This window comes from Notothenia rossii (genome assembly GCF_949606895.1).
Source record: "Notothenia rossii genome assembly, chromosome: 9".
NCBI classification, from domain to species: domain Eukaryota; kingdom Metazoa; phylum Chordata; class Actinopteri; order Perciformes; family Nototheniidae; genus Notothenia; species Notothenia rossii.
This window is the reverse complement of record NC_136907.1, coordinates 41,286,554-41,312,404: the sequence shown is the minus strand read 5'-3', so window position 1 is coordinate 41,312,404 and position 25,851 is coordinate 41,286,554. Positions and strand designations below refer to the sequence as shown.

Below are 25,851 nucleotides of genomic sequence, written 5' to 3'. Positions count from 1 at the left end.
ATGTACATTTAAATACACATTTATTTATTTCATGGGACTTTTATTTCATAATGACACATTTATTTATTTCAAGACTCGTATTTCATAATGACATATTTATTTATTTCAGATGACTTGAATTTCATAATGACGCATTTATTTATTTATTTCAGGTGACTTGTATTTCATGATGAGACATTTCCATTCCTTATATGCAAATGAACGGGGCGTGGTTAGCTCACAGATCCAGAGACCCAGACCAAAGCAACAGCACCACACTGACTACTCGAGAAGAGGAAGAAAATGGAGGAGAAGGACTATAAGGCAAACTACTAAATTCTCAGAGTCAGACATCGCATGTAATCTGATACTCTAAATTTCAACCGCCAGAAATGTTCGCTTCTTCTTCTTCGGTGTAAATTGTCCGTTGGCAAACCAGTTGATTCCTTCTTCTCTCGGTTTTTTGGCGGATTGCAAACAACTTTAAGGTGCATACCGCCACCTACTGTACATGAGTGTGAATCATCCAATCATTCCATGTCTTAACTCATGGACGTATCTATGATCTAATCCAAAAATAAAAAAACATAAAACAAAACAAAACAACAATTTATGATCTTTCCTGACCTAATGTTAGATAATTGTACCTACCCCAGTTTCACTAAAGGTAAACAGTGCCTTTCTGGTAGCTCTTTCTCCCTCTCCTTTTGTTCCCAAAATACCAACCACACTCCATTCCCTCTCTGTCTCTAAAACGTTATCCTTTAGTTTTTCTCTTTCAGCTTTATAGATGTTCCACATTTTCTTTAACTCCACAGTTCCTACACTTGTCACTGTTACTTTTCCCCATGACATGCAGCGTACCATTCAATGCTGTGTAATTTATTCTGAGTCTAGCTATCATCATTTCCTCCCTTCTGTTTCTTTCTTTATAAATATTTGTCTGCCGGCATACCAGCATTTATCTATCACCAGCTTATGTTAGTATTAAATATACAATGTATTCTGGTAACTATCAAAATAAAGACATAGTATAGTGTTCATAACACTATTTTTATTTAATAAATATACCTAATACAATAATACTACAAAATAAAACCTACATCTAAATAAATATATCATCTAAAATAGATGCATTTGATTTAAAAATAACAAATATAATTCAAAATGTAAACATCAACAAAAAAATTATAAACATTCTTTTTCTTTTTCTTGTTAATATCCATTATCTTCTCTGTTATGTATCTTTCGGTCTTTGCCAATCTGGCCAGCATTTCTTGGTTCTCCACGTCTTTCTCGTACAGCCACTGCTTGAAGCAAACTGAAAATAAGAAACAACATTGTTTTAACAAATCTTATTAAATTATGTGATGATAGAACTGCAAACAGAATAGCTGTAACTTTAACAAAATAAATAAATCAGTTACCTCTAATCATTAACCCATGTTTGTATATTTGAGTTAACTCTGTGTGTTGCTGCTAGCATACATAATACCTGATGTGGAAACGTTACTCGTGGATGGGGCTACAGAGCTACTAGAAAGACAGTCGAACCCGGTACATTGCTCCGTCTGAATGTGGTGCACTTTTGCTAAATGTTTAGACAAATAGCTCGTGTTACCGCCCTTACATGCTAAATTCTTATTGCACTTTTGGCAAAGAGCATTTTCCACCTCTAGACCAAGCCCCCAGGAAGCGCGCCGGACTCTGAGGAAAATATTCGTTGTGTCCAAACGGCGGTACTACAATTTCCTTATCAGTCTGTGACGTCGACCGGCCCAGAAATACTTTTCCCCCTTGACTAACATTGGGAAAGAGACGTCTGTAAATCGGTGGATAATTTTTTTGAAACTAAATAAACTACCCAGTATGAACTATTGTATAGCCCTACAATCATTAAGTCCTTAAAGTTGTAAAATGCACTAAAGGCCGAATCTAGATTTATTCTCTCTCTCCATTCTTTCTAGTGAGCCGAGAGTGTGTGCTCGGGGGGCAGGGCTTAAGGGGCACATGCTCTGTGAGCGCACAAACAGGTTCTTCTGCTCTGACAGCCAGGCATGACGGGTAATCTGTGATGTTTCGCTCTCTCAAAAGTTGGGCCATTTTGACTTCATGCGCCAAAGAGCAGCTCTCATAGGAAAGAACGAGAACCCTCCTCCGACGCTGTATCCAGTTCTTATTATACATCCATGCTCAAGACGGGTAACATATAACTACCCTCGGGGCGCTTAGTTCTCTCCGACATGTGTTTGTGTGCGCATGTTTGTGTGTGTGTGTGTGTGTGTGTGTGTGTGTGTGTGTGTGTGTGTGTGTGTGTGTGTGTGTGTGTGTGTGTGTGTGTGTGTGTGTGTGTGTGTGTGTGTGTGTGTGTGTGTGTGTGTGCGTGTGCGTGTGCGTGTTGCATGCATGCATACATGTAGCAGGTTCTGTGTGTAAACTGCCCCACCCCCTCGCACACCGACAGGGGAGAGAGATCTCTCGTCTGGATTGGAAAGACCGAAAATAAATCATAGCCGCACTTTGTAGTCTTATTGCATATTAGAAACGGAGTTGGCGACAGTAAGACTGCGATATAATGTTTATGTAGATATAATACATATGACATCTATTTTTGAAATGTCTCCAGTACCGATAAAAAGATCCATAACGTTGGGCCTTAACGGTACCACAGCCTTTAATAATTCAGCCCCGGGGCCCCGTTAATACTGGGGCTCGGTACCCATCCCTAGTGTTAATTATTACATCATCAATATTACATTTCAAATAACCAAGTACTTGGTATCTCACAAAGAGCAAGTGGCTAGTGCTGCTAAGAACATACCTGATGATGGTGATGATGGTGGCTCTTCGCTTCAGGATCCAGTCGATGTCCTCCTCGCAGAAGCGATTGCCTTCGTCGTTCTCGTCCATGATGGTGGCGTAGGCTCCTTTCCTCAGCAGGTCCTCGATCTCCTTCTTGGAGAACTGCTGGACCGGCTAAAGGCGACGCAGAGAGACATTTACACAAGTGGATTTAGAAAACTCTTTTCGAAAATAAACTAAGCGTACTGCAACAGCGACTGACCCAAAAATGACTTGGCATCTAGAAATATGACAGACTTTCTTTTTCTCACCCCATTGTTGTTGCCTTCTTTGTTCCCACTTGTGCTCCGCAGGACGGCACGGTCCAGCCCGAGATTCAGACTAGCTTTATCCAGCATTTCCCTCTCATAGTTTCTAGTGATCAGGCGGTACACCTTCACCGCCTTAGACTGGCCAAAACAATGACACCGAGCTTGAGCCTGAAATAAGAAATTAAAAGAGGGGTCAAAAGAGCATCATGTGCAGCTGCTGTTCAACATTTTTAAGCATTAAATGGGAAAATATACACTTAAAGAACCGAGGGAATAAACGGAAAGACTGTTGTTGTTGTAGCCCTATTGAACTATCTTTAGGACAGACAGAGCAGATATATATATCGTACCTGCAGGTCATTTTGAGGGTTCCAGTCAGAGTTGAATATCCCACAGGTGTCCGCAGCAGTGAGGTTCACAAGTTCTTGATCAGGTGTTTGATGTGGGCTGGCATGATCCTTTCTGCAGCGATAAATAAAGAAAACAAAGAAGACATTATTAATAATAGTAATGATAGTAACAACAATAATATTAGTATAACTATTTATATAGCACTTACACAATAATTGCAAAGTGATTCTGACAACAAAAATAAAGAACAAAACAATATCAACAATAAAAAAACTAATTATTACAGGAATGTTAAGATACAAAGAAATTATAAACATTCTAAGAGGCCGACTACAAAAGGGAGACTCAATGGCTCTTGATGACATCAATGAGCAGTCCCAAAACATGCTGTTGTATAAAAAGAAATAGGTCCTGATTTCTTCTATTTAGTGTTGGATGATTTGTTGTATTGATTGCTGATGGATGTTAAGATATGTTTTACAATTATAACAAAAAGATTATTGTAATTGGAATCAAAAAGTTTACAAATCGTAGTTTTAATAAAATGACTAGCAATATAGGATTTATTCAATAGCGGTAAAGCATTAAGTTGCTAAATTAACGTACACTGAACTGTAAAACGTACCACTATTTAGGAAAGGACCTGATCAGAAGGATTGACTAGTAAGACAGCAAAGAGGTGGAGGAGGTCTCTGTCATGTACAACCATTGGTAGATGTTACACATGAAAGAAAGATAAGGAAATAAGAGAAGACAGGAGGACAAACATCCTCTTAAGTAAAAGACCAAATCATGTCAAGCTTTACATCTTTCAATCTTTACAATGCACTGTTGCAAATTACATTCCAAAGGATAAATTCAAACTCAATACCATAAATAACTGGGTAGGCCTACCAAAGTGCTTTACCTGATAGAACACGTTCCACACGGAGCAGCAACCATCCGGCTGGGCCTTTTGCTGCATATCATCTCCTCCCTCTCCACTGTTTCCAGTAGATATCTACTGCCTCTGTCCAATAAAACTGAAATGCCCCAAAAACAATCATATTTAAAAAGTTAAAAACAATAACTTGCTTTTGGAATTCAAATGTATTAGAATCTCACCTTTTTCCTGGATGTCAGGAAGGCTTTCCCTTCAAGTCCGCAACCAGTCATAGGAGTTCAAATTAGTGGTCCGATATTAGGAATTATGACGTCATCCCGATAAACCCGATAAAAGTATTAATGGCCCCGATAATATACAATATATTTTTGGGGTAAAACAAAAGAAAAAAATACTGCAGTGTGGGTGGATTGGGATGAGGGGCGCTTGTTTTTCACTCGGCTCCTCCCGTTTTGCCAGTACTGTGGTATTAGTGGTTTAGGAAGAGGGGAGTTTTTCACAAATCCAGCGCTCCCTAACTCATGCCTGGCTGTGACGTAAATGGTGTGCGGCCGTGAAGCCAGGACAGTAAACAAACGTCGTCGGTAGTATGGGACTATTTAAAAGTTTCAGAGCTAGATAGTTTGCTTGTTATTTGTATTAACAAATGCAATGCAAAGTTCCACAAGGAGGGAAAAAGGCAACGAGCTATAATACTTCCAACCTGATTAGTCACCGGAAACATCGCCATCGCTACGATGGTGTGTTAAAAGCATATGAAGACGCCTGCGCTGCTAAACTAGCGGCGAATCCAAAGCCAGCTGCAAAGGCACCGGGGCTTTTACCTATCGACGAGGCTTTTGAAACTGTTCTTGGCTTTGTTTTGTTCATAGTAGTAATGTTCATGTCATTTGCTCACTACTAGTCTTTTTTTTTTTATCACCAGGTATGCAAAAACTACAGGTACATTTAATATATATATATATATATTATATTATTATCGGGTATCGGTATCGGTCTTGAGAAGCAGGAAGTTATCGGTATCGGTTTCAAAAAACCAATATCATGCATCCCTAGTTCAAATGCAACGCCTGAACGAGGACAAGAGCAAGACTTACATTTTACAAGATAAGTAATACCAGAGCAGTGTGTACGACATGCAGAGAACAGATCAAATCCCCTGACAGACTCACACACTTTGGTGATGTCCTCATCTGATAATGATGTTTCATTTTTAGCAGCAAAGTAACATTACTCAAGGTATATGTTGGACCCAACTCATGTACAGTATGTTTTGCATCTCCTCAACAATGGTCTGTATAGTTGAGTAGAAACAAACTGTCCCTACAGTTTCAGGTAGATTAACAAAGAAAAGTTTGCAATGAAGCACAAAACCCCTCTTTGTATTAAGCTAGCTGCCACAGAAAGTACAGCTTAACATGCTAACCTGGTAGAGTTAGCTAACGTTAGCTAACTTCATGTCCAACTAAAAACCTCTAACGTGCATTACATTGACGATTTTAAACACAACTTAACTCTCTCAACTTGTAAAATAACGTTAATTTAACATACCCTTAAATAACTACATCACGTTTTTCAGGGGCAACACAAACTGCAGAAAACGTTAGCTGCTAACTGTTGTTAGATAAGACAGCTAGCTCGTAACAATAGCCTCCTAGTAAACTTAAGGTTACGTTAACTTTAACTTAACATTGTAAGAAAGCAAAACGAACCTTCGAGAAATATTTTACTCTCAGACTGGGTGTAATTGTGTAGCGTTGCTTACCAACAGAAGGACTTTTAGCTGTTTCCCAGTAGAGACTAGAGCAGGGGTCGGCAACCTTTTTGATATGAAGTGCCATTTAAAAAAAAATGTTTTATCAGCGTGCCAACGATCGAGAACTATCAGCAGGAGGACGGGGGAGCCTCGCTGGAAGCAGTGTGTGGACCTGTCATTGCAACTTACATGATGCCGAATTTAACAAACACATTTAAATAATTGGTTTAAACGGCATAATAATAAGGACGATCGTCCGTTCTGTGATTCTCCAGAGCACACCTGTATTAGGGTCATGCAGAGTGAGATGAGATCGCTGTCCCTTTAAGAGAGAGAGAGGGGTGTGTGGCTTGTGCATGTGTGTGTGGATGGTAGAGCGACAGTGAGGGAACGTGTATGTTTCTGGAAGTGAAACGAAGCAGCAGAAAAACAGAGGTCTGTGATGTATTTTGTGAAACAGAAGAACAGCTAAATAAATGCAACGGCCTCCCAAGAAGAGCTCGCCTCTCTCCAGTCATTTAAGCTAAATTGGTTATTGAACCTGAAGCTTGCTGTTTCTGCCCTCCTTGACTACGGTCTGCGTGCCGACAGGAAAGTTCAAAACACAGATGGCCAGTCCGCCGCTTTGTAGCATATTATTTCGATGAGAGATGAGCAGATCGCCACTGGGCTTTCAACTAAATACACAGCCACGCAAAAACTGCGGCATTTGTACAGCTCCTTATGGGTACTGCAATTACTGAAGTGCTTTCCTCCGTGGTGAAACGATCAGCTCTAGACCGCGGAGGAAAGCGGCAGAAAGTCGCTTGGAGTTAAAGAGAGCGGGGCTGCATTGCGTGCACGGCTTCCTTCTGCAGGTAACGGGGAGACACGCTCTGGCGGCGTTCTCGATCAGGATCCGAAAATACAATTTAAATATTTTTGCACACTTATTCCACTTATTCCTAGTGTGCCACTGGTTACGGTGCCGCGTGCCAGCAGGGGTTGCCGACCCCTGGACTAGAGAGAGCTGTCAGAGCGGTTGCTCTCAGAAGAGCAGCATTGGGCGGACCCGATAAGACCAGAGAAGAACCAGTTAAGCACCAGAAAAGCACAAGAATGGTTCTTGAACCGGTTTGGTTTATTGGCAGTTTTGCAAACCACTTAAGAGTACTGGAGTGTGAAACAAAAGCTATTGAGTCAGTCTTGTGGTGCTGTTGCTTTGGTCTGGACCTGTGAGCTAACCACGCCCCGTTCATTTGCATATTAGGAATGGAAATGTCTCATAATGAAATATAAGTCACCTGAAATAAATAAATGCGTCATTATGAAATACAAGTCATCTGAAATAAATAAATATGTCATTATGAAATACGAGTCTCTTGAAATAAATAAATGTGTCATTATGAAATACAAGTCTCTTGAAATAAATACATTTGTCATTCGGAAATAAAAGTCTCTTGAAATAAATAAATGTGTCACTATGAAATAAAAGTCCCATGAAATAAATAAATGTGTATTTAAATGTACATGTCTACATATTTATTGCCTCATTTATTTATTTCAGAATTTATTTCATAGGCATATTTATATATATGTATATATATATATATATATATATATATATATATATATATATATATATATATGTATTTATTTAATTATTTATGTATTTATTTATTTATTTAATTTTGGCTTAAATGGCATTCCATATTTATGTACACACACAATTCTGAAGATTTTGTTATGCTGATCAATTTGTTTTGTAAAGCAAACATATTTGGGATGGCTTGGTAAAATGTTGGCAAATGTTGTTCCATGTTGACAGTATCACTGAATGACAGCTTTTCTTTAACTACTTTACTTTAATGAAAATGTGGCTGTGACTTGGCTACCAGATGTCTCTGAGATCTGGCAACGTTAAAAAGTCTATAGTATTTGTTCAGACATTAAAATCAAAATCTAAGAGGTTGACATACCAAGACTTACAGGACTTACTTGTTGCATGACATACTGAGGCAATGGATTTGACCAAATACCGTGAGCTCACTATTATGTAGAGTGTGAAGCCATAATGTGTTCAGCTAATACAGTAACCTACCATTTTTTCTTTTTCTTGCAGTTCCTGGCTTTTATCTCCATCATCTTCATCATAATTTCCACCATCTCATTGTCCCTGAACACCCTGCCGGAGCTTCAGGTGGTGGATGAATTTGGCCAGTTCAATGACAACCCAAGCCTAGCCCACGTAGAAGCTGTCTGCATTGCCTGGTTCACCATGGAGTACATGCTGCGCCTTCTCTCAGCACCTAACAAGTGGGACTTCATCAAAGCCCCACTGAACATCATTGATTTGCTGGCAATCTTGCCTTACTATGTGACCCTCTTCCTAACTGAGTCCAACAAGAACGTTATGCAGTTCCAGAATGTGCGGCGTGTGGTGCAGATCTTCAGAATCATGAGGATCCTGAGGATTCTGAAGCTGGCCAGGCACTCGACAGGACTCCAGTCTTTGGGCTTCACTTTGAGAAGGAGCTATAACGAGTTGGGTCTACTGATTCTCTTCTTAGCCATGGGCATTATGATCTTCTCTAGCTTGGTGTTCTTTGCTGAGAAGGACGAGGATGCCACCAAATTCACTAGTATTCCAGCCTCCTTCTGGTGGGCTACCATTACCATGACCACTGTTGGTTATGGAGATATTTACCCACAAACCCTACTGGGCAAGATTGTTGGAGGGCTCTGCTGCATAGCAGGTGTGTTGGTCATTGCTCTTCCCATCCCAATCATTGTCAACAACTTCTCTGAGTTTTACAGAGAACAAAAGCGACAAGAGAAGGCCGTCAAGAGAAGGGAAGCCCTTGAACGAGCAAAACGGAGTGGAAGTATTATTTCTATTAACCTCAAGGATGCTTTTGCACGCAGTATGGAACTCACAGATGTGTTGGTGGAGAAGAGGGAGGACAGTAAGAATCCGGTGGATAATCATATGTCACCCAGCCGATGGAGCTACCACAAACACTACACCAATGATGAGTCGTGTAGCCAAGGCAAGTCGCATTACCAGGAAGTGGCGCAGCAGGGCTCCCCTGAACGAGTCAAGCCTTTGCCTAACAAAATTACGCCTCAAAACCTCAGTGTAAATCTGCTGGAAGAAGCTTTAAACAAGACATCATCAATTAAGGAGCAGAAGAAGAAAATGTTGGAGGAGCAGATGGAGATGAAAACGCTAACCTCCCCTCAAGCCAGACAAACTTCTCCTGAAGACTGCATGAAACTCTCCTATGTTGCTGATGATTTTTCAGTAGAAAGAAGGGGGTCCAGTGCTGAAGGGGGTACAACTAGTGCTAGAAACCAGCGCATTCCCCCTCCCTTGGATCTAAGTCAGATCAGCACCATAGAAGGCAACACGGGCCCTGACAGCATTCAACCGATGGCTGTCATTAAGGAGGGTTTGTATGAGTTTGTGTCCACCCCCAGAGGAACTGAGTCCGGAGATATGGGTGTGGACAGCTTTGGGATGACCTATGATAGCATCTGCAGCGCCAATCAAAATACAATCGCCCTCAAGGTTGACTTCATTGGACCTCAAGATGATGTGCTTATGGCGGTGATGACACCTGTAGCAACCTCAGCCCTCATTGGGTCTGCCAAGCTTGCCCAGCTGCTTTCTGACGACATGGTTTCAAGGTTCTCTCCCTCCTCCAGCTCCTCAACTATGGAAGCTAAGTCTCCGTTGGTGTTCCTGCAATCTCCGTCTCTGGTCCAGCAATCTGTCAGTCCAAGCAACTCTCAAGGGGGAGGTGAGGGCTTAGTAGCCAGGAGCTTAGAAGGTGAAGGGCAGCTAACAGGCTTAAGCCACCAGGGGAGGAATCACATGGAAAGGTCTGCTGTCGGCTCAGACTCAGGCTCAAATTCAAGCCCTCTGTCTTCCAAACTCAGCCCGCTCAACTGCACCATGGAGCAAGGGACTTTGGAAGGAAGTGAGCAAGGAAGAGGGAGAGAAGAAGCAGATCAGAGTGGGGAGAAAGAGGAAAATCACATTGTTCTTGGTAGAAGTGCAACACCACCCTGTGAAACAAGCATGTGAGCCAAAAACGAGAAAAGGTTCACAGATATAGAAGCAAAACGGGTGGGGTTGACGGGATCAATGGCAGCCACCACCCAGAATAAACCAGAACAAGTATTTCCAAGTGTGTGTTATGCACCTGTTGACAAAGACAATGTGGAACACAAACAATGTTAACAAGACTATCAAAACAGTTGTAGTTTTTCTGGATCGATGCACCTGTCATACCCCACAAGACGTTTGGACTCATCTCTTTTTCGACAAGTACTGCTGTCCAGAGAAAGACGTTTCCACAGTGTTGTCTCTTGGCTTTGAGGAAAGTCAGTAGCACATGCCCACTGTCTGGGTACTATCTGAAATACACTGTTTCATGTCAGTGTTTATGATATATTATTTGTAGACCAGACTGATATGCTGCAAAACAGTGTCATCTAAAACATCTTTTAGGGCTCAGATGTGAGCATAAACAAAGCCTTGTGTGAATGAGAAAATATAGACGTAAGAGAGTTTTTGCTTACAGCTCAAGAGCTAAGATTTACGGTTCATATTTTCGGTTTATTTCTTATAAACACCAAGGAAAGACAGAAGTTGTCTTAGCAAAACGTAAAAAGACTTGTAAAAAGGACACGTCTCTATGTATGGGTCTTGCTTACCCATCGTTCTCAGTGTAGGTATTCCATTATTGTAACGGTATCTAGATCAAACAAAAGCACATGACAAAAGTACAACTTATGTATCTTTTTTTTTTTTTTTTTCTTTTTCCTTTTTTTATGACAGCTGAAACAGGGTCTTGAATGTCAAAGGGGAATATAATCGGGATGAAAAAACAATTTAGAATTAAAATGTAATTAATTAATTAATTCAACATCACTATTACACATACAGTAAGGGGACAGGAATGAAAGCACACAAGGACTGTGGTTCACCAATGGCTCATGTGCGGGTCATCTCACATTGCCTGTGTCTAGATCAGGAGCTCCTCCTTCAGTGTCATGCTTTTCTGTATGTTTCATAACAGGCCGATGTGGCTTGGCCCATTCAGAGGGAACCTCCAAATATGGCTGAGGGATGTGATCATCCTTTCCCATCCCTTTTCTGAATTGGCTGGCCTCTGGTGTGTTCCGTCCGTCCTCATAAACTCAGGAAGTTGATGAAGAGTGCCCAAACAAAGAATCTTTTGTAGTCTCTGTGAGACTTCTTGCTTATTTAAAGATAATTCTGGTTTGTTACAACTTCTGTCCTGTTATAATTTTGACCTTCATTTCCAATCAGTTATAATGACTCTACAGCATGCTCAACTGTTTAATAGCTGAGAACTGGAACTCATTGACATCAATAAGACCAACCAGTTCGAGAAACATGATCAGCCAACCTTCATTCACACCTGACAAAGCCACCAATTCACTTTCAAGCTAATTACCTGTTTGCTTTAAAGGGGGAGATGGCTGCATCCTAACATTTGTATACGTTTTCCAGACAATCATTTTCACAGTGAATGGCTAGTAGTGTGGAGGTGGTTCAAACTTCTCTAGCTTCGTCTTTTCATTCTTCTTTCATTCATGCATAATATTTGAAGAGAATGTCTTAAAGTGTGTAATCACCCTGTTTATACTTTTACTTCAGTACTCTCAATTTCAGAAAGACCGAAGAAAATTAGTTATTGAAGAGAGATCAGGCTTTCCCCCCGCAAAAACGTGTATAAAGTATATTCTACTGAGCATACTAAACCCTTTAGTTTACCTCAAAATAAAAGGTTTGAGATAATCGGGTTAAAACGTTTTACTATGTGTAACAGGTCAGATCATCTCACTGTGTTTTCTTCCCTTGTCGGACAATGTGCCCCCAGACCTCAGCAATTAACTTGATGATTGTGTTATTATAACCAATATGAAAGATGGCCAAAAGAACAGGCATAAGACAAAGAGGTAATGAACTAATGAACTATCCTTTGAGGGAGGAGGTGCAGTTTCACCCTATTCACCTTCAAGACTGCAAAGGCTACACCATTTAGGCTCACTGAAGGAGGGGCCCCTGAACTCATGTGACTCCACAAACTGTATTGCTCTTCCCAGGTAGTTTCATATATAATGGCTCGGGGAGGGTGGGAGGGTGAAGAGAAATGGCACGTGTCTTTGTGGTTTGTTTTGGCATGGCTGATGTATTGTGAATGTAGTATGAGATTTCTCTGTACAGGCATTCTTAAGGCACTTGAAAGGACCTGATGCCTCTTGTGTAATCTTATTTAACGAATATCCAGTATATGTGTATTAGTTCAGAATTGCATTCTCTTGAACGCATGCTGACAGGCACATTTAATTGTGTGCACATTGGATTACTCACACACAGTTCAGAGTGAGTATGTAGTGATGGGACTGTCACAGTGTGAATTCTAACTGTGTTACCAATTTTACTTACTCTCTCTAGATAAAGATGTCATAATTATCTGCGGGGTTAAAAACAAATTCATTGCATTTTTATAAGAGGAACTTGGAGCTATGTTGATGTTAACATCTCAGTTTATTAAAAAAATGGGTGCCTTTTCATAAATAGACAATTTATGAGAAGGTGAAAAAAAACGTGTACAATAACCCAGAGTTTAAAGTTTTTGTTTTCCCTTGTTTTTTTCTCTGTTAATATGGATATGTTGATATGCAAATCCTCACATTCTCAGGTTTTGCATAAATTTGCTTCGTGTTGTCTGATCAACTCCAGTCAGTCACCTAGTTTTCATGCAAGATAGTTCTTACCTCACTGTGCCACAATATCATTTTTATTCAGGAAATGAAGCTTTTTGTGGAAAGCAGTAGCTTTATTTTTGTTCAGTAGGGACTTGGATCAATTTGGTGCTGCAGGAGTACTTTATACTGTTCATTTAAACTGCAGCACTGTACTAAATGGAGAGTGACTTTTATTAGGTGTTGGTTTACCCACAACACAGAACCTGTGGAAAATGATCACAATTAGGTAATGTGACAACCACATAAACGTCTGTACTTTAGCTTTAGAGATGCAGTGTGAGACAAAAACATGACTCCCTTTTTAAAATGTTGTGTTTGAGATTTGTGGGAGTCCATGATGGCCAGTTTAGGCTTTTCATCATAGTTTAAGATTGCGAAGCACAAACAGTTCGAAAAACGCTGATGTGGCAATGCACACAGACTAACCTTAGAAGAAGGTTTTTTAAATTCATACCTCAGGGTAGACGGTGTGATTTGCTCAGATGAGGATAACTTAAAGGTGTCACTGTATATCCCTTGTTCATCTCTATCCTTTGCGGAAGAAATGCATACTGATTCTGATCAGATGCTGCACTGCTTTTACCCTCCTATGCACAGCCTCATCTCATCACAATCTTATGAAAAATGTCACTAAATCTCAATTTTTCATTTGTTGTTTTAATCACCTGAGCTTTGTATAGTTATATAAACATACAATCATGCAAACCAGACTGATGTTGCTGTAAAAACCTGTTTCTTCTATCTCTAATCCATGTATTGTTTCTTTAATGTTTCACCCTTTCATCTACTTTGTTTCTTTACCAGTAGCCTGTGTATTGATTAGTCAGTTCATTTATTTGTAAGTCAACATAATGATTGTGAATGATAGGGACTTTCGATTCTGTTACCAATATGCAAGACCAATAAAGGTGTATGTGACCTAATTGTTTGTGTGTTGTGTTATTTGTATGTGTATACTTTATTCTCCACTACATGTATCCCACAGCTGTAGTTATTTATAGGTCGAGCTTTTTCAAAGATTAAATACGATGAGTTTATTCAATGACACACTCTTATGAATTACTACAGTATATGCATGTTAATGTTGAGGCCATAATGACCTCATTACATGTTACAGTTTGGAAATTGTGGGAATATATGGTTCTAAAGGTTAAACATAGGCATGCAAAACATGACTTCAAAATCCTACAGATACTAAACAACATAACAATTAATCTCATTTAACTAAAAAGCACAAATAACGACAAGTCTTTACTTTAAAGCTATAATGATGATACATACAACATATGAACATTTTTAAAAATTATAGTTCACAATTTATGACAAATGTTTCACCTAAAACAGTTGTCATAATCTTATTCAGGATAATGTGTAAAATATTAGAAATTAGTTTATACACTATAACATATTATAACTGCATATTATAAGTGTGCGTAGATGCTTGGAAGGTAAATAAAATATGAAAAGTTAGTATTGTTGTATAAATAACATGCATAGTGCTGGAGCAGAACCTCTACTCCGCGCGTTCCTCTATGAGTTTGTTTTAAAAGAAGGAAAAGTCAAAGCACCAGGATAAGGGTTAAACAATAATCTGCTTTAATGGTAAAATATACAATACAACACAAAACAATTGAAAAGGGGCCCCCCTTCGGGTGCCCTTGCTCTGGTCCTCTCGCTGGGAGAGGTCTTACCCCTTGGTAAGCATGAGGGAAAGAGAGCGAACCAAAGGAAAACACAGGCTTTCATACTAAAAACACAGGAGGAGGTGTGTAGATGCTTCCCCCAGAGATCATCTCATTGGGAGAGACCAACAGATGGCCTGTCGTACCCAATCAGCGAGAGCCAGAAGCGACCCTTAAGTTTGAAGCAAAACAGCCCCATCTGGTTTTTATTGTTCCGCATTCTTGCATAGAGTTTCTATCCTATCCCCCCGTCAGTTGTTAAAGCACATTTCGTTTCACCTACTCTTGGCATCTTTTAAGATATAGTTGGATTATACAAATATCATATGTGAGTTACCTTAATATCCACAATACCGAGGAAAACATTACTGCTATTCTTGATACAAAGTAATTAAACACACACATATATTTATCATGTAGACTTCCCTAATATTTGACATGCTGGGGATCTTTTAAGAAGAATGTCCCCTCCCCCAGCTCTTCCAATCTACTGGAATGCAGAACTGCTCTCTGTTCATACAGAGTAATAAAACATGTTTAAGCTAATTTCTCCACAATGTTTGTAGCAATTTAGTACCCACACATGAAAGAATAAACAGAGAAATCAAATAAAACACACAGTTATAATTTGAGCAGCAATCCCCTTCTAGCTGCTGCAACAGCCTTTAACTACATTATCTGAAAATGTATCTCGGAATTCCCCTGTTAATTGCAAGGACTATTGATAATTAACAGAGAGACTCTAGGTGGCTCTTTCGATATCTGGAAATTGCAACAGGACTTTCTGACGAATACTTAAGGGTAATCTTTTCACTCAAGGTAGAAGTCCGGTTATAATAAAAATGGGACATTATTAAAATGAATATACCAGAAATACACTGTATCAAACTTTCTGGCATAATACGTTACTTTAATACTTCAAATAAAGCCTCAATTGCTACAACACTTTGCCTAACCAGATCCTGCTCAGTTTTTCCTTCTCAAAATCACTGATTCACTCATTTGTATATGTGACCTGCGATAATAAAAGGGGGTTAGGATACTTAACGCTAACCTGGATTCCCCAATACGAGCCTTTAGGACAAGTCACGCAGATAAGAATAAAAGGATAGACAGGGACGCGGCCTCAAGTTCAAATGTTTACAAACGTTTATTAAATAAATAATCAGGTAAAAGTTCAGTAATATAAAATGCAGATTAAAATGTATTCAGCTTCCCCAGTCGACACACCTAAGTCCCACGATTGAAGGCTAGCTCTGACAAGAAGAGAATAACTAGAAGAATTACAATATCACATATAGTGAGAGTAGTTAAAAAGTGATTATTCTGGCCAACTGCTGAGGGTTTCCCCAAAACCACAATATCACCACGTGTAGCTGTATTCAATTAACACTCACTGCAAATCACCCATATCTGCATGCAAAAAGTGCCTAGCAAACCACATGCTCCACTCCACAGTATGGCCAGGATCGTCACTGAAGAAATATAAGCACAGAGACAGTATTAGACCTTGTGGGACAAGGTGGGTCGTTACAAGGAGGGTGCTGTAGCTTGAAAGATTTAAATCACTAGTTTGTAAACAATACAACAAACTAGTCAATAAGCTAAACATAGAAGGCAGGCAAATCAATACTTAGGCAACACATAGTGTAGCATTTCCCTCCGAATAATGGTCGTAGGCTTTACTGATGAACCAGAATTTATTCAAACTCCAGACCCAACGTAAGAGCTTGAGCCTCTTCGGGGGGTGCTAACATTTAAATATACAGTCCGTTCTTCTCTTTCTCCGCCGTTACATAGAAGATATTACTTTCTCCGTCACGTTGTTTTCAAAAGCTACAACCACTTCCTGTCAGCCTTGTTAACTCGCCTTCAAAATAAAAGCATACCAATGAGACAGGAAGTTCACCTAAATGACATTATAAGATAGAAAACTGCAACGAAAGCAACAAAAACAATGCAACATCCCCTTCAGTCTCAAATAACACAAATTGGGTTATCTACACTCCCACCAAAATTATGAATGTTTCATTTTCAAAACATGAACTATAAAGAATTTTCACATTTAAGAATGTCAATGTCTCTTTGCCGTCATCAGCTTAAGAAGCTTCTAACAAAAGAACCAGCTTCTGTACTGGGCGCTCCAATATGGAAGGTTTACCAAGGTGCTCACCCTTCTTGTTCAGTCTCTTATCTCCAACTGAGATTTTCACTCTCCTCACAAGTCCATCCTTACAGCTGACAGTCTCTAAGACTCTTGCTAGTCTCCATTCTCCTCTTGGTGACAGTTCATCCATGTCCATCACTATATCACCGACTAGTAGATTTCTCTTTGGCGTGTGGCAGCGCTGTCTTGTGGTGATGTTGTGAAGATATTCCTGTTTCCAGCGACTCCAGAAGTGCTCTGCCAGATACTGTACACGACGCCATCTTTTTGCTTTCCTCTCTTGGGAACTCACCAGGTGGGGGCAGTGCTGTGCCAGATTTCATGTTGATCAGGTGATTTGGAGTGAGTGGTTCTAAGCTGTCGGGACTGTTTAAGTTATCCACAGTGAGGGGACGACTGTTGAGTATGGCCATGGCTTCATAGAGTAGAGTCCGTAGTGAAGCGTCATTGAGTCTATCATGGGAAAGTGACAGAGTAGTGTTCAAAACACTCCTGACATTCTTTATCTGGCGCTCCCAGACACCACCTGCATGACTGGAGTGAGGCGCGTTTAGGACAAAGTCACACTGTTTTTGTGACAGAAATGTACTCAGTCTCTGTGTGTCAAGCTCTTGTAGCTCCTTGAATTCATTCATTGCACCTACAAAGTTAGTGCCTTGGTCGCTCCGAATTTGACGGACTGCGCCTCGAACAGCAATGAAGCATCGAAGGCCGTTGATGAAGGCATCGGTGGAAAGATCCTCCAACATCTCGATGTAGATGGCCCGTGAGCAAAAGCAGGTAAAGAGCAGGCCATAACGTTTATGTTGTTTCCTTCCCTCTGTAGTAACAAAAGGACCGAAGCAGTCCATACCACAATATGTGAAGGGTGGGGAGGACTCCACGCGTTCGGCAGGAAGATCACACATTTTTTGGCCCTCTGGAGATCTCCTGAGTCTGCGACAGGTCAAACACTGGCGGATGTACGATGCAACTGCTCGGCTCATACCAGGAATCCAATTGCCATTGGATCTGATTTCGTTCGTTGTGAAGCCTTTTCCCTGATGCTTTGTTTTCTCATGGTTGTGAGTTATTATCAGCTTTGTCACATAGTGCTCTTTAGGGATGACCTTTGGGTGTTTGAATGAGTCAGCGAGTGAAGAATGGCGGAGTCTTCCTCCCACCTTGAGGGTACCATCTGTGTCCAGAAAAACATCAAGTTGTTTAATTTGTTGCAACACTGTAGTTAACTTCCTTTCTTTAACAGTCTTATTTCTTTCTCATATGTTTGACTTTGCAGATCTTGGATTATGACACGTACAGCACTTTCCAGTTCGCTCACTGTAGCATGACCTCCTGATTTGATGTTTTTAGCTCGACGCAGAAGGCGGGCCACAGCTTTGATGGCTCGGGACCATGACGAAAACTTTGACAGACGGTCGGCAAGACTCATCGTTTCTGTGGTCTTTGTTTGGAGTGTCTGTGCCTTCTTGACTTCTGGATCTCCTATCGGTAAGTCAAGTACTACATCATTTGGTGTAGGCATTTCTTTTCCCAGAGGAACTTGGGACCAGTGAACCAGTTTGATGTAAGCAGCTCATTCACAGTTTTTCCTCGGGATGCGCCGTCTGCTGGATTCTCGTCTGTGGGAACGTAAAACCACTGCTGGGGAGTTGTGCTTTGTCGGATCTTCTGGACCCGTTTGGCAACAAAGGTGTGGAAGCGTCGTGCATCGTTATTGATGTAGCCTAAGACTACATTTGAGTCTGTCCAGAAGTACTCCTTTGTACCTGCATAGCCAAGCTCCTCTCTGAGCATATTACTGACGGTGACTGAAACCACTGCTGCTGTTAATTCAAGCCTTGATATTGTAGTGAACTTTGTGGGAGAAACACAGGCCTTTCCTATCACTAGAGAACAGTGAATCTCTCCTCTTTGGTTCCTGACTCTCAGATAAGAGCATTGGCCATATCCGCTGTTGCTTGCATCCGAAAAGTGATGCAGCTCTGTTTCCACAATCTCTCCAAAGTGGACAGGAACATAACATCGAGCTATGTTTACCATGTCGAGGTTGGTAAAATCGCGTCGCCAGCTCTCCCAACGTGGTTTGAGTATTTCTGGCAGAGGGTCATCCCAGCCAGTACCTTGGCGGCACATTTCTTGTAGGATCTTCTTCCCAGTGAGAACATATGGGGCAAGGAAGCCGAGAGGGTCATATATGGAGGCGACAGACAATATGCCTCTACGTGTTGCTGGTTGGTCTTTCAAAGTGTTGTTAAATCTGAAGAAATCTTCCTTTATGCTCCATGTTATTCCTAATGCTCGCTCCATTGGCATATCATTGAAGGTCATGTCCTTTGTCTTGGTGTCTATTGCAAATTCTGATGATGGTAAGTAAGCTCTGTAAGACAGCCATGCTGTTTGACACAAATGTGTGTAGACGGAGACCACCCTTTGTGCATATCTCTCTTGCCTCGTGTGCCAACTCTATGGCCTTTTCAACCGTGTCTGCACTTGTGACTCCGTCGTCCACATAAAAGTCTCTTGCAACAAACTGGGATCCTATTGGATGTGAGTGACTGTTTTCCTTGGCTAGATATTTCAGCCCATAGTTAACACAGCCAGGGGATGACACTGCACCAAAAAGATGCACCTTCATTCGATACTCCTGGGGTTGTGTGCTCGTATCTCCGTCTTTCCACCACAGAAAGCGCAGGTAGTTGCGGTCATCCTCCTGGACGTGGAACTGGTGAAATATTTTCTCTATGTCACACATGAGAGCAATGTGATGCTGTCTGAACCATATAAGGACCCCTGTTAGGTTGTTGATCATGTCTGGTCCTGTGAGAAGATGTTCGTTAAGGCTTGTACCACTGTACTTTGCAGAGCAGTCGAACACAACACGCAATTTGCCTGTTTTTTTAGGATGGTAGATGCCATGATGGGGAATGTACAATTTTTCAGCGTGAGTTCCGCTTTTGTTTACTTCTTCAACATCACCTCTCTCAAAGATTTCTTTCATGTATGTTGTGTAGTAATTTGCCGAACTTTCGTCGTAGATGACTGAGCCTGATTTCAGCAAGGTTTTTGTTATCAGGTAATTGTGGCCGTTGTTTGAAGGGCAGAAGCATCTCATAATGTCCCTTGTCATTTTTCCTTATGCCGTCTTTGAGTTTTCCAAGGAAAACAAGATCCTCTTGTGAGACAGTTTTGTCATCTCCTTTTGTGTCCTTAAAGTCTGACTCCAGGGCGCCTATCACATCCATCGGCGTAACTGGAGGGAGTTCCTTTACCGTAACTCTGTGACACAGGCTGGATTCAGATTCCTCTTGAGACGGTGTTGAGCAGCCTACAATGCTCCACCCCAAATCTGTCAGGATGGCAAAGGGCTCGTTGTCTTTTCCTGTTAACACCTTTCTGGGTGTCAGTGCTCTGGGACAGTTTTACCCGATTAGGAGTCCGACATCACAGCTGAGGAGAGGTGGCATGTTATCTGTGATTGCTGTTAAGTGAGACCATGGCTTTGCTGTGTCATGAGTGGGAATATGATCACGATTCGCAGGAATACAGTCTCTTGTGTAAGAATGAGGAAGGTCGATGTGCAAGCAGGAATTAAAGCCTCGCACACGGAGTCCAGACACTCTTTCACTCGTCGTGATCATGTTCTTTCCAAGCATGGTGGTAAGTTTCAGTTTCACGGGATAGGTGTCAGCTTGTAGTTCCTTGCTTACCTCTTGGTCTATGAAGGTACTTTCACTTTGAGTATCTAATCATGCATAGACAAGCTGTTCTTTGGATGGGTTTTTAGCTGAGGACACCCACACAGGAACGATCATGGAAGTGCTGCCTGTCTGACCGCCTCCAGTGACGTTGAGTACCGTAGCTGCTTTGGTTTCATGTTCACTATTAAGAGCTGTGTTCACAGTGAAAACAGATCTTTCTTGATTTCCACGTCTTCTGAAGTTCTCATCGTGGAGACAGGTAGGGTGCCTTCTCTGACATACATCAGAAGTGTGGCGGTGACGACATTCCTTTGCACCGTGACCTGGCTTCATGCAGCCGTAACACAGCTTATTATCTTTTACATATGTTTGTCGATCCTCCAGGGACCTTTCCATGAAGGTTGTACACTTGGGCAGTTGATGCTTATCATCTTTGCACCACATGCAGGGGGCCATTGGGTTTTCACTGTTTATGGCAGTTTGCGTGCTGAAGACATTTGCTTTATTTCCCCTTGTTTCCTTAATGCCTCTTTTGTCATATGAGTTCGATGAGTAGAGAGCATGTAGAGAAGTCACTGGGTTGCATGCTACCTCTGACTCTAATGACACAAAGTGAGTGAAATCCTCAAAGGTGGGAAACTCTTTACCTTCCATGAGAGCGATTGTAACCTGGCGATTCCAACGTGCTGCTAGCCAATCAGGAATTGTCTGGATTAGCTTTTGGTTTTCTTCGCAGTCATTTAGAATATCTCGGCCCTTCACATGGGGCATGCTTTGCAGGCAGGCATTTAGGAAGTCAGAGAATGTTCTTAACCCTTCAGCGTCTTTGGGTTCTATTTTCTGCCGTTTTGGCAGCTTCTCCCTGAGATCTCTTTGGATCACAAATGGCTGCCCAAAGCGTTGATTGAGCTTATTCCATGCATCTATGTATGCCTGTTCATCGTTTCAATAGAATGTTCCTTCAAGGCATTTGTGAGCAGGGCCACTGACATGTTTCTTTAGAAGCCAAAGTTTATCAGCTGAAGAAATGCCCTTTCAGTCCACTAGTGACATGAATGACATTCTCCATTCAATGAAGAGGAGTGGGTCTCCACTAAAGACTGTGGGCATTGGCATTGGGAGTCTGTTTATGGCTATGCTGTCTTGTATTGCTTGGGCCGAACAGGACACATCAGTAGTGGGTGTTGGTGCCGTAATGTGAGGGTTTTGACAATTTACAGAAGGGCTAAAAGGGATGTGTCTCATGTTCTGCTGTGTAGACTTTCTATCAGTTTCCTGTCTGATTTCTCTGTCGCAGATCTCCAGCCTGGCACGAGCAGCCTCCATTTCCCTTTCTGCTTGTAGACTCTCTAATTTAGACTTCTGCATGTGTAGTTTCTCCTCCATCATTCTGATTTCTTCCTTTTGCTTTCTTTCTTTTTCCATTACTTTATATTGAGCCTCCTTTGCAACAAGCTCTGCGGCTGCATCAGCTCTTTTTGCAGTTAGGACCGAGGTTTCAGAATGGTGACTGGCGCTTGAATGAGAGGCAGTGCCATACATGGAATATGCGTAGTTATGGGCTGATAGCTGGCGAACACAGTGCCTTTCACGCTCCGCATCAAAATCGCCATCTATTTCCGTTAAGCGGTCGTTGATAATTTTCATAATGTCTTTCGTTACAGCCTCACATGCGTCAATCCTGCGTCTTAGTTCAGTGGATGGTGTGGTTCGGTCTCTTATTTAGTTGTAAGCTCTCATCACACCAATCATTCCATCTTCAAATTGCGTCTGCCATTTCAGCCAATTCACGTTTTGATATGTCAGTGTTTAATATTTATTTGGCTTTTCTGACTTGGTATTTCCACTGTTTATACAGGGTAAGCAGTCTTGTTTCCTTTTTATACAATTCCTCCTTTTGGTAGGCAAGCATTTTCTCTGTCTGCACAGTGGGGCGTTCTGAACGACGTGGTAATGCTAACCCGTCAGTTTCATCCATTTTGAGTTGAAGCTCAGCTAGTTGTTTTTCTTTATATTCAATTTCCTCCTTTAATTCCTGCCTTGACATGCCTTCACAATCTTCCTGATGTAATAAACTTATCTTTTCCTTTATTTCCGTTTGTAGCTTAATTATCTGTTCCTTTATGTTATCCATTTTGAGTTTAGCCGTATTCTTTACCTTCTTAGTTAACGCTAGATGCTGCATCTCGCTGATCTGTGTGCCGTGCCGTTCCTTCAATCCACAGTCAGCGTGGTGTAGCTTGTAGCTAGGTGAAGCTCTTGCTGTTCATGCTAGATGCTGCAGCTCGCTGATCTGTGTGCCGTGCCGTTCCTTCAATCCACAGGCAGCATGGTGTAGCTTGTAGCTTGTAGCTGGTGAAGGTGAAGCTCTTACTGTTCATGCTAGATGCTGCAGCTCGCTGATCTGTGTGCCGTTCCTTCAATCCATAGGCAGCGTGGTGTAGCTTGTAGCTTGTAGCTGGTGAAGGTGAAGCTCTTACTGTAGCATTTCCCTCCGAATAATGGTCGTAGGCTTTACTGATGAACCAGAATTTATTCAAACTCCAGACCCAACGTAAGAGCTTGAGCCTCTTCGGGAGGTGCTATCATTTAAATATACAGTCCTTTCTTCTCTTTCTCCACCGTTACATAGAAGATATTACTTTCTCTTTTTTTTTTTATTATATTTCTTTCTTCAAAAGCTACAACCACTTCCTGTCAGCCTTGTTAACTCGCCTTCAAAATAAAAGCATACAAATGAAACAGGAAGTTCACCTAAATTACATAATAAGATATATATAAAACTGCAACGAAAGCAACAAAAACAATGCAGCATCCCCTTCAGTCTCAAATAACACAAATTGGGTTATCTACACATAGCCTGTAGGCATGGTCACAGCTGATTTGGGTGAGGTGTGAGTGGGCATTTAAAGTGTAGCGGGAGATGCTGAACTACGTACAGCTGCGGCGTTTTCCTTATATGGAAGGGCCAGCTGACTAAATAAGGGGGGAGGGGGTTGTGTCTTAAAGGGGCAGTGGCGGGAAGCCCAGCCACGTGAAGAAATGATCTGAACAGCTAATCCAGAAAACATTTGCGCCGGCTACATTTTTGTCCCTTGAGGATTTTTAATTTTAATTTAAAACTGTTAATATTCTGCTAACTCAAATGCATATTGTATTCAAGATTGACATGTTTCTAGTTTGATAGACTAGCCTATCATAATTTACTATGTCAATCTTGTATATTTGTAAAATTGTATTGTGTATTCCAGTGGCGAGCCGTGACTTTTATACCTAGGCCCTCTGACCCCCACCCCTGCCCTCGACTTATTACGTCACAGCGTATACTTCAGCGGAATATCAAAACAACGGCCCGGGGTGCAAAACGCATCAATGAAAGCGACCCTCTACCACACAAAACAACACCTGTAAATAACACTATTTGTGTTCTTTGAAATTGAAAAGGATATTACATTGTGTTTGTTAATTTCGTTGCAGTTGTATGTCTTAAGTGTAATTTGGCATGCTTTTATTTTGAAGGCGAGTTAACGCTGTTGACAGGAAGTTGTTATCGCTATGGAAATAAGAAAAGTTTCACAGCTGGCGGAACTTGTCATAAAGTCCGCGATTATAGAGAGGCGAAGTCCCTCCCCTTCCGGGAGCCTCCATGGGTCCCGGAAAATTATACATTGAAGTCAATGGAGAGAGAAAAGTTATCTTTTGATCCCTTTTGAATTGTGCCACGAATGACACATATGATGTTTGTCAATCTTAAACAATCATTTCCATGTAAAAAAAAGTCACAGTTTGTCGTAAAACTGTTGAAATATAAGACTATGAAAAATACGAAACTAGAAAGACTATAAATCCCAAATGCATTCTGGGTCGCGTAAGTGATGTCATAGGCGAGACTGGTTGCGACTCGCAATAGGCTAGTTGCAAAAGATGGCGTCTATCAACTTCCGGCGGCTGGGTGTGAGCCTGGGTACTTCCGGTCTTCGTGTGGAGTTGTTTGGGGAGTTAGCGATATACATACGATAGAGAGAGAGAGAGATAGATAGATAGATAGATAGATAGATAGATAGATAGAGAGAGAGAGAGAGAGAGAGAGAGAGAGAGAGAGAGAGAGAGAGAGAGAGAGATAGCAAGATACATAGCATACAGATAGCGATATAGTTACTGATAGATAGCATAGATTGGAACAGTCTACAGCTAAAATTGAAATTGAGCAATTTTATTTCTCTGAATGTTTTTAAAGCACGTCTAAGTGAAATGCTTTCTGAAACTATGGGTATTTGTAAATGTTGATAAGTATGTAAATATGTTGTATGATATCCTCTATTGTTTGTTTTTATGTTTTTTTATGTTTCATGTGGAACTTAAATTGCAGCAGGTGTCCCTTGTAAAAGAGATCTATGATCTCAAGGGACCAATCTGAATAAATAAAGGTTTGAAATGAAATGAAACATTAGTGTACCACACTACATCATGTTATCATATTGTGGATTTATTATATTATGTATTGTCCTATGTTATTTTTGTGTGCATTTGTTTTGAGGTTATAATTCATTAGTTATATATAATATATATATATTAGTTATATTCATAAGCCGATTCTTTTGAAAATGGAAAATGAGCCAAACCCAGCAGCATTTGGATGCACTTCAACCAAAACCCAGGCAGTGATAAAGCGCACCATTTGTAAAGGCAAACTATCCTTTAAAGCAGGGTCAACAAATAATCTCCATCGCCACTTAAAAACACAGTATCTAATATAAAGAGTTGCGTGAATTTCATTCAAGGCAAGACAACTTTATTTACTGAACACATACAGAGGGTAAATTCAAAGTAGTACATTCACTGACATGGATATGGCGCCACCTTGTGTCATGTTTACAAAGAAGATTATTGACATTAGGTCTGGCAATACAGTCAATCATTATCCTGGTGATTATTTTGCTTATTTTCCCTTCAAAGAGCCATAATTCCCATCACTAATTGCTGCCCAGGCTTGCCCATGCTTTTACCAGCGGTCCGTTCTGGTAGTTGACCAGGAAACAAGCCACATTGAAGAGCTCCTCAATGCTTCCACACACAGACAGTGGTATGGCTTTGTCAAATAGTTTGTTCTCTTCGACTCTTCTGATGCACCTCTCCACATGGACCCTCAGATGTGCAATGGATTGAGTCTGCCTGACATCCTCCCTGCTCATTTGGTTTTTTTTGTGCAGAAAGGCAGGCCGGTACACTTTACACTCAACCAGATTGTCCACAAGGAACCCTTTGTCGACCATTATCGCCATGTCTGGTGTGAGCAGGCTCACGATGCCAGACAGCTTGAAGATCTCCCGGTCACTCATAGATCCTGCATACAGGCCAGACACAAATGTAATGGCACCATGTGATGCCATGCCGATCATGGCCTTGAATGTAGCATGCGACTTGTATGTAGAA

General features: G+C 41.1%; 2 protein-coding genes across 3 annotated transcripts in view; one reads left to right on the top strand and one right to left on the bottom strand.

Moving 5' to 3' along the window:
- Positions 1-13,763, top strand: part of LOC307019308 (potassium voltage-gated channel subfamily B member 2-like) — a 54,711-nt gene extending 40,948 nt beyond the window's left edge. For both annotated transcript variants that reach the window (XM_079650098.1, XM_079650099.1), the window contains one exon: positions 8,184-13,763. In XM_079650098.1, the coding sequence (XP_079506224.1) occupies positions 8,184-10,151 (1,968 nt within the window). In that variant the 3' untranslated portion in view covers positions 10,152-13,763. The remainder of the gene's footprint in view (positions 1-8,183) is intronic.
- LOC307018368 (chromodomain-helicase-DNA-binding protein 8-like) lies at positions 1,195-4,896 on the bottom strand (the record flags this gene model as incomplete). The annotated part of the gene is made up of 5 exons (XM_079648599.1): positions 4,351-4,896; positions 3,443-3,554; positions 3,093-3,260; positions 2,801-2,955; positions 1,195-1,300 (listed from the first exon to the last, which is right to left on the bottom strand). The coding sequence occupies exons 1-5, from the start codon at positions 4,410-4,412 to the stop codon at positions 1,195-1,197; spliced, it is 603 nt and encodes a 200-aa protein (XP_079504725.1). The 5' UTR covers positions 4,413-4,896.
- Positions 13,764-25,851: the final 12,088 nt, after the last annotated feature.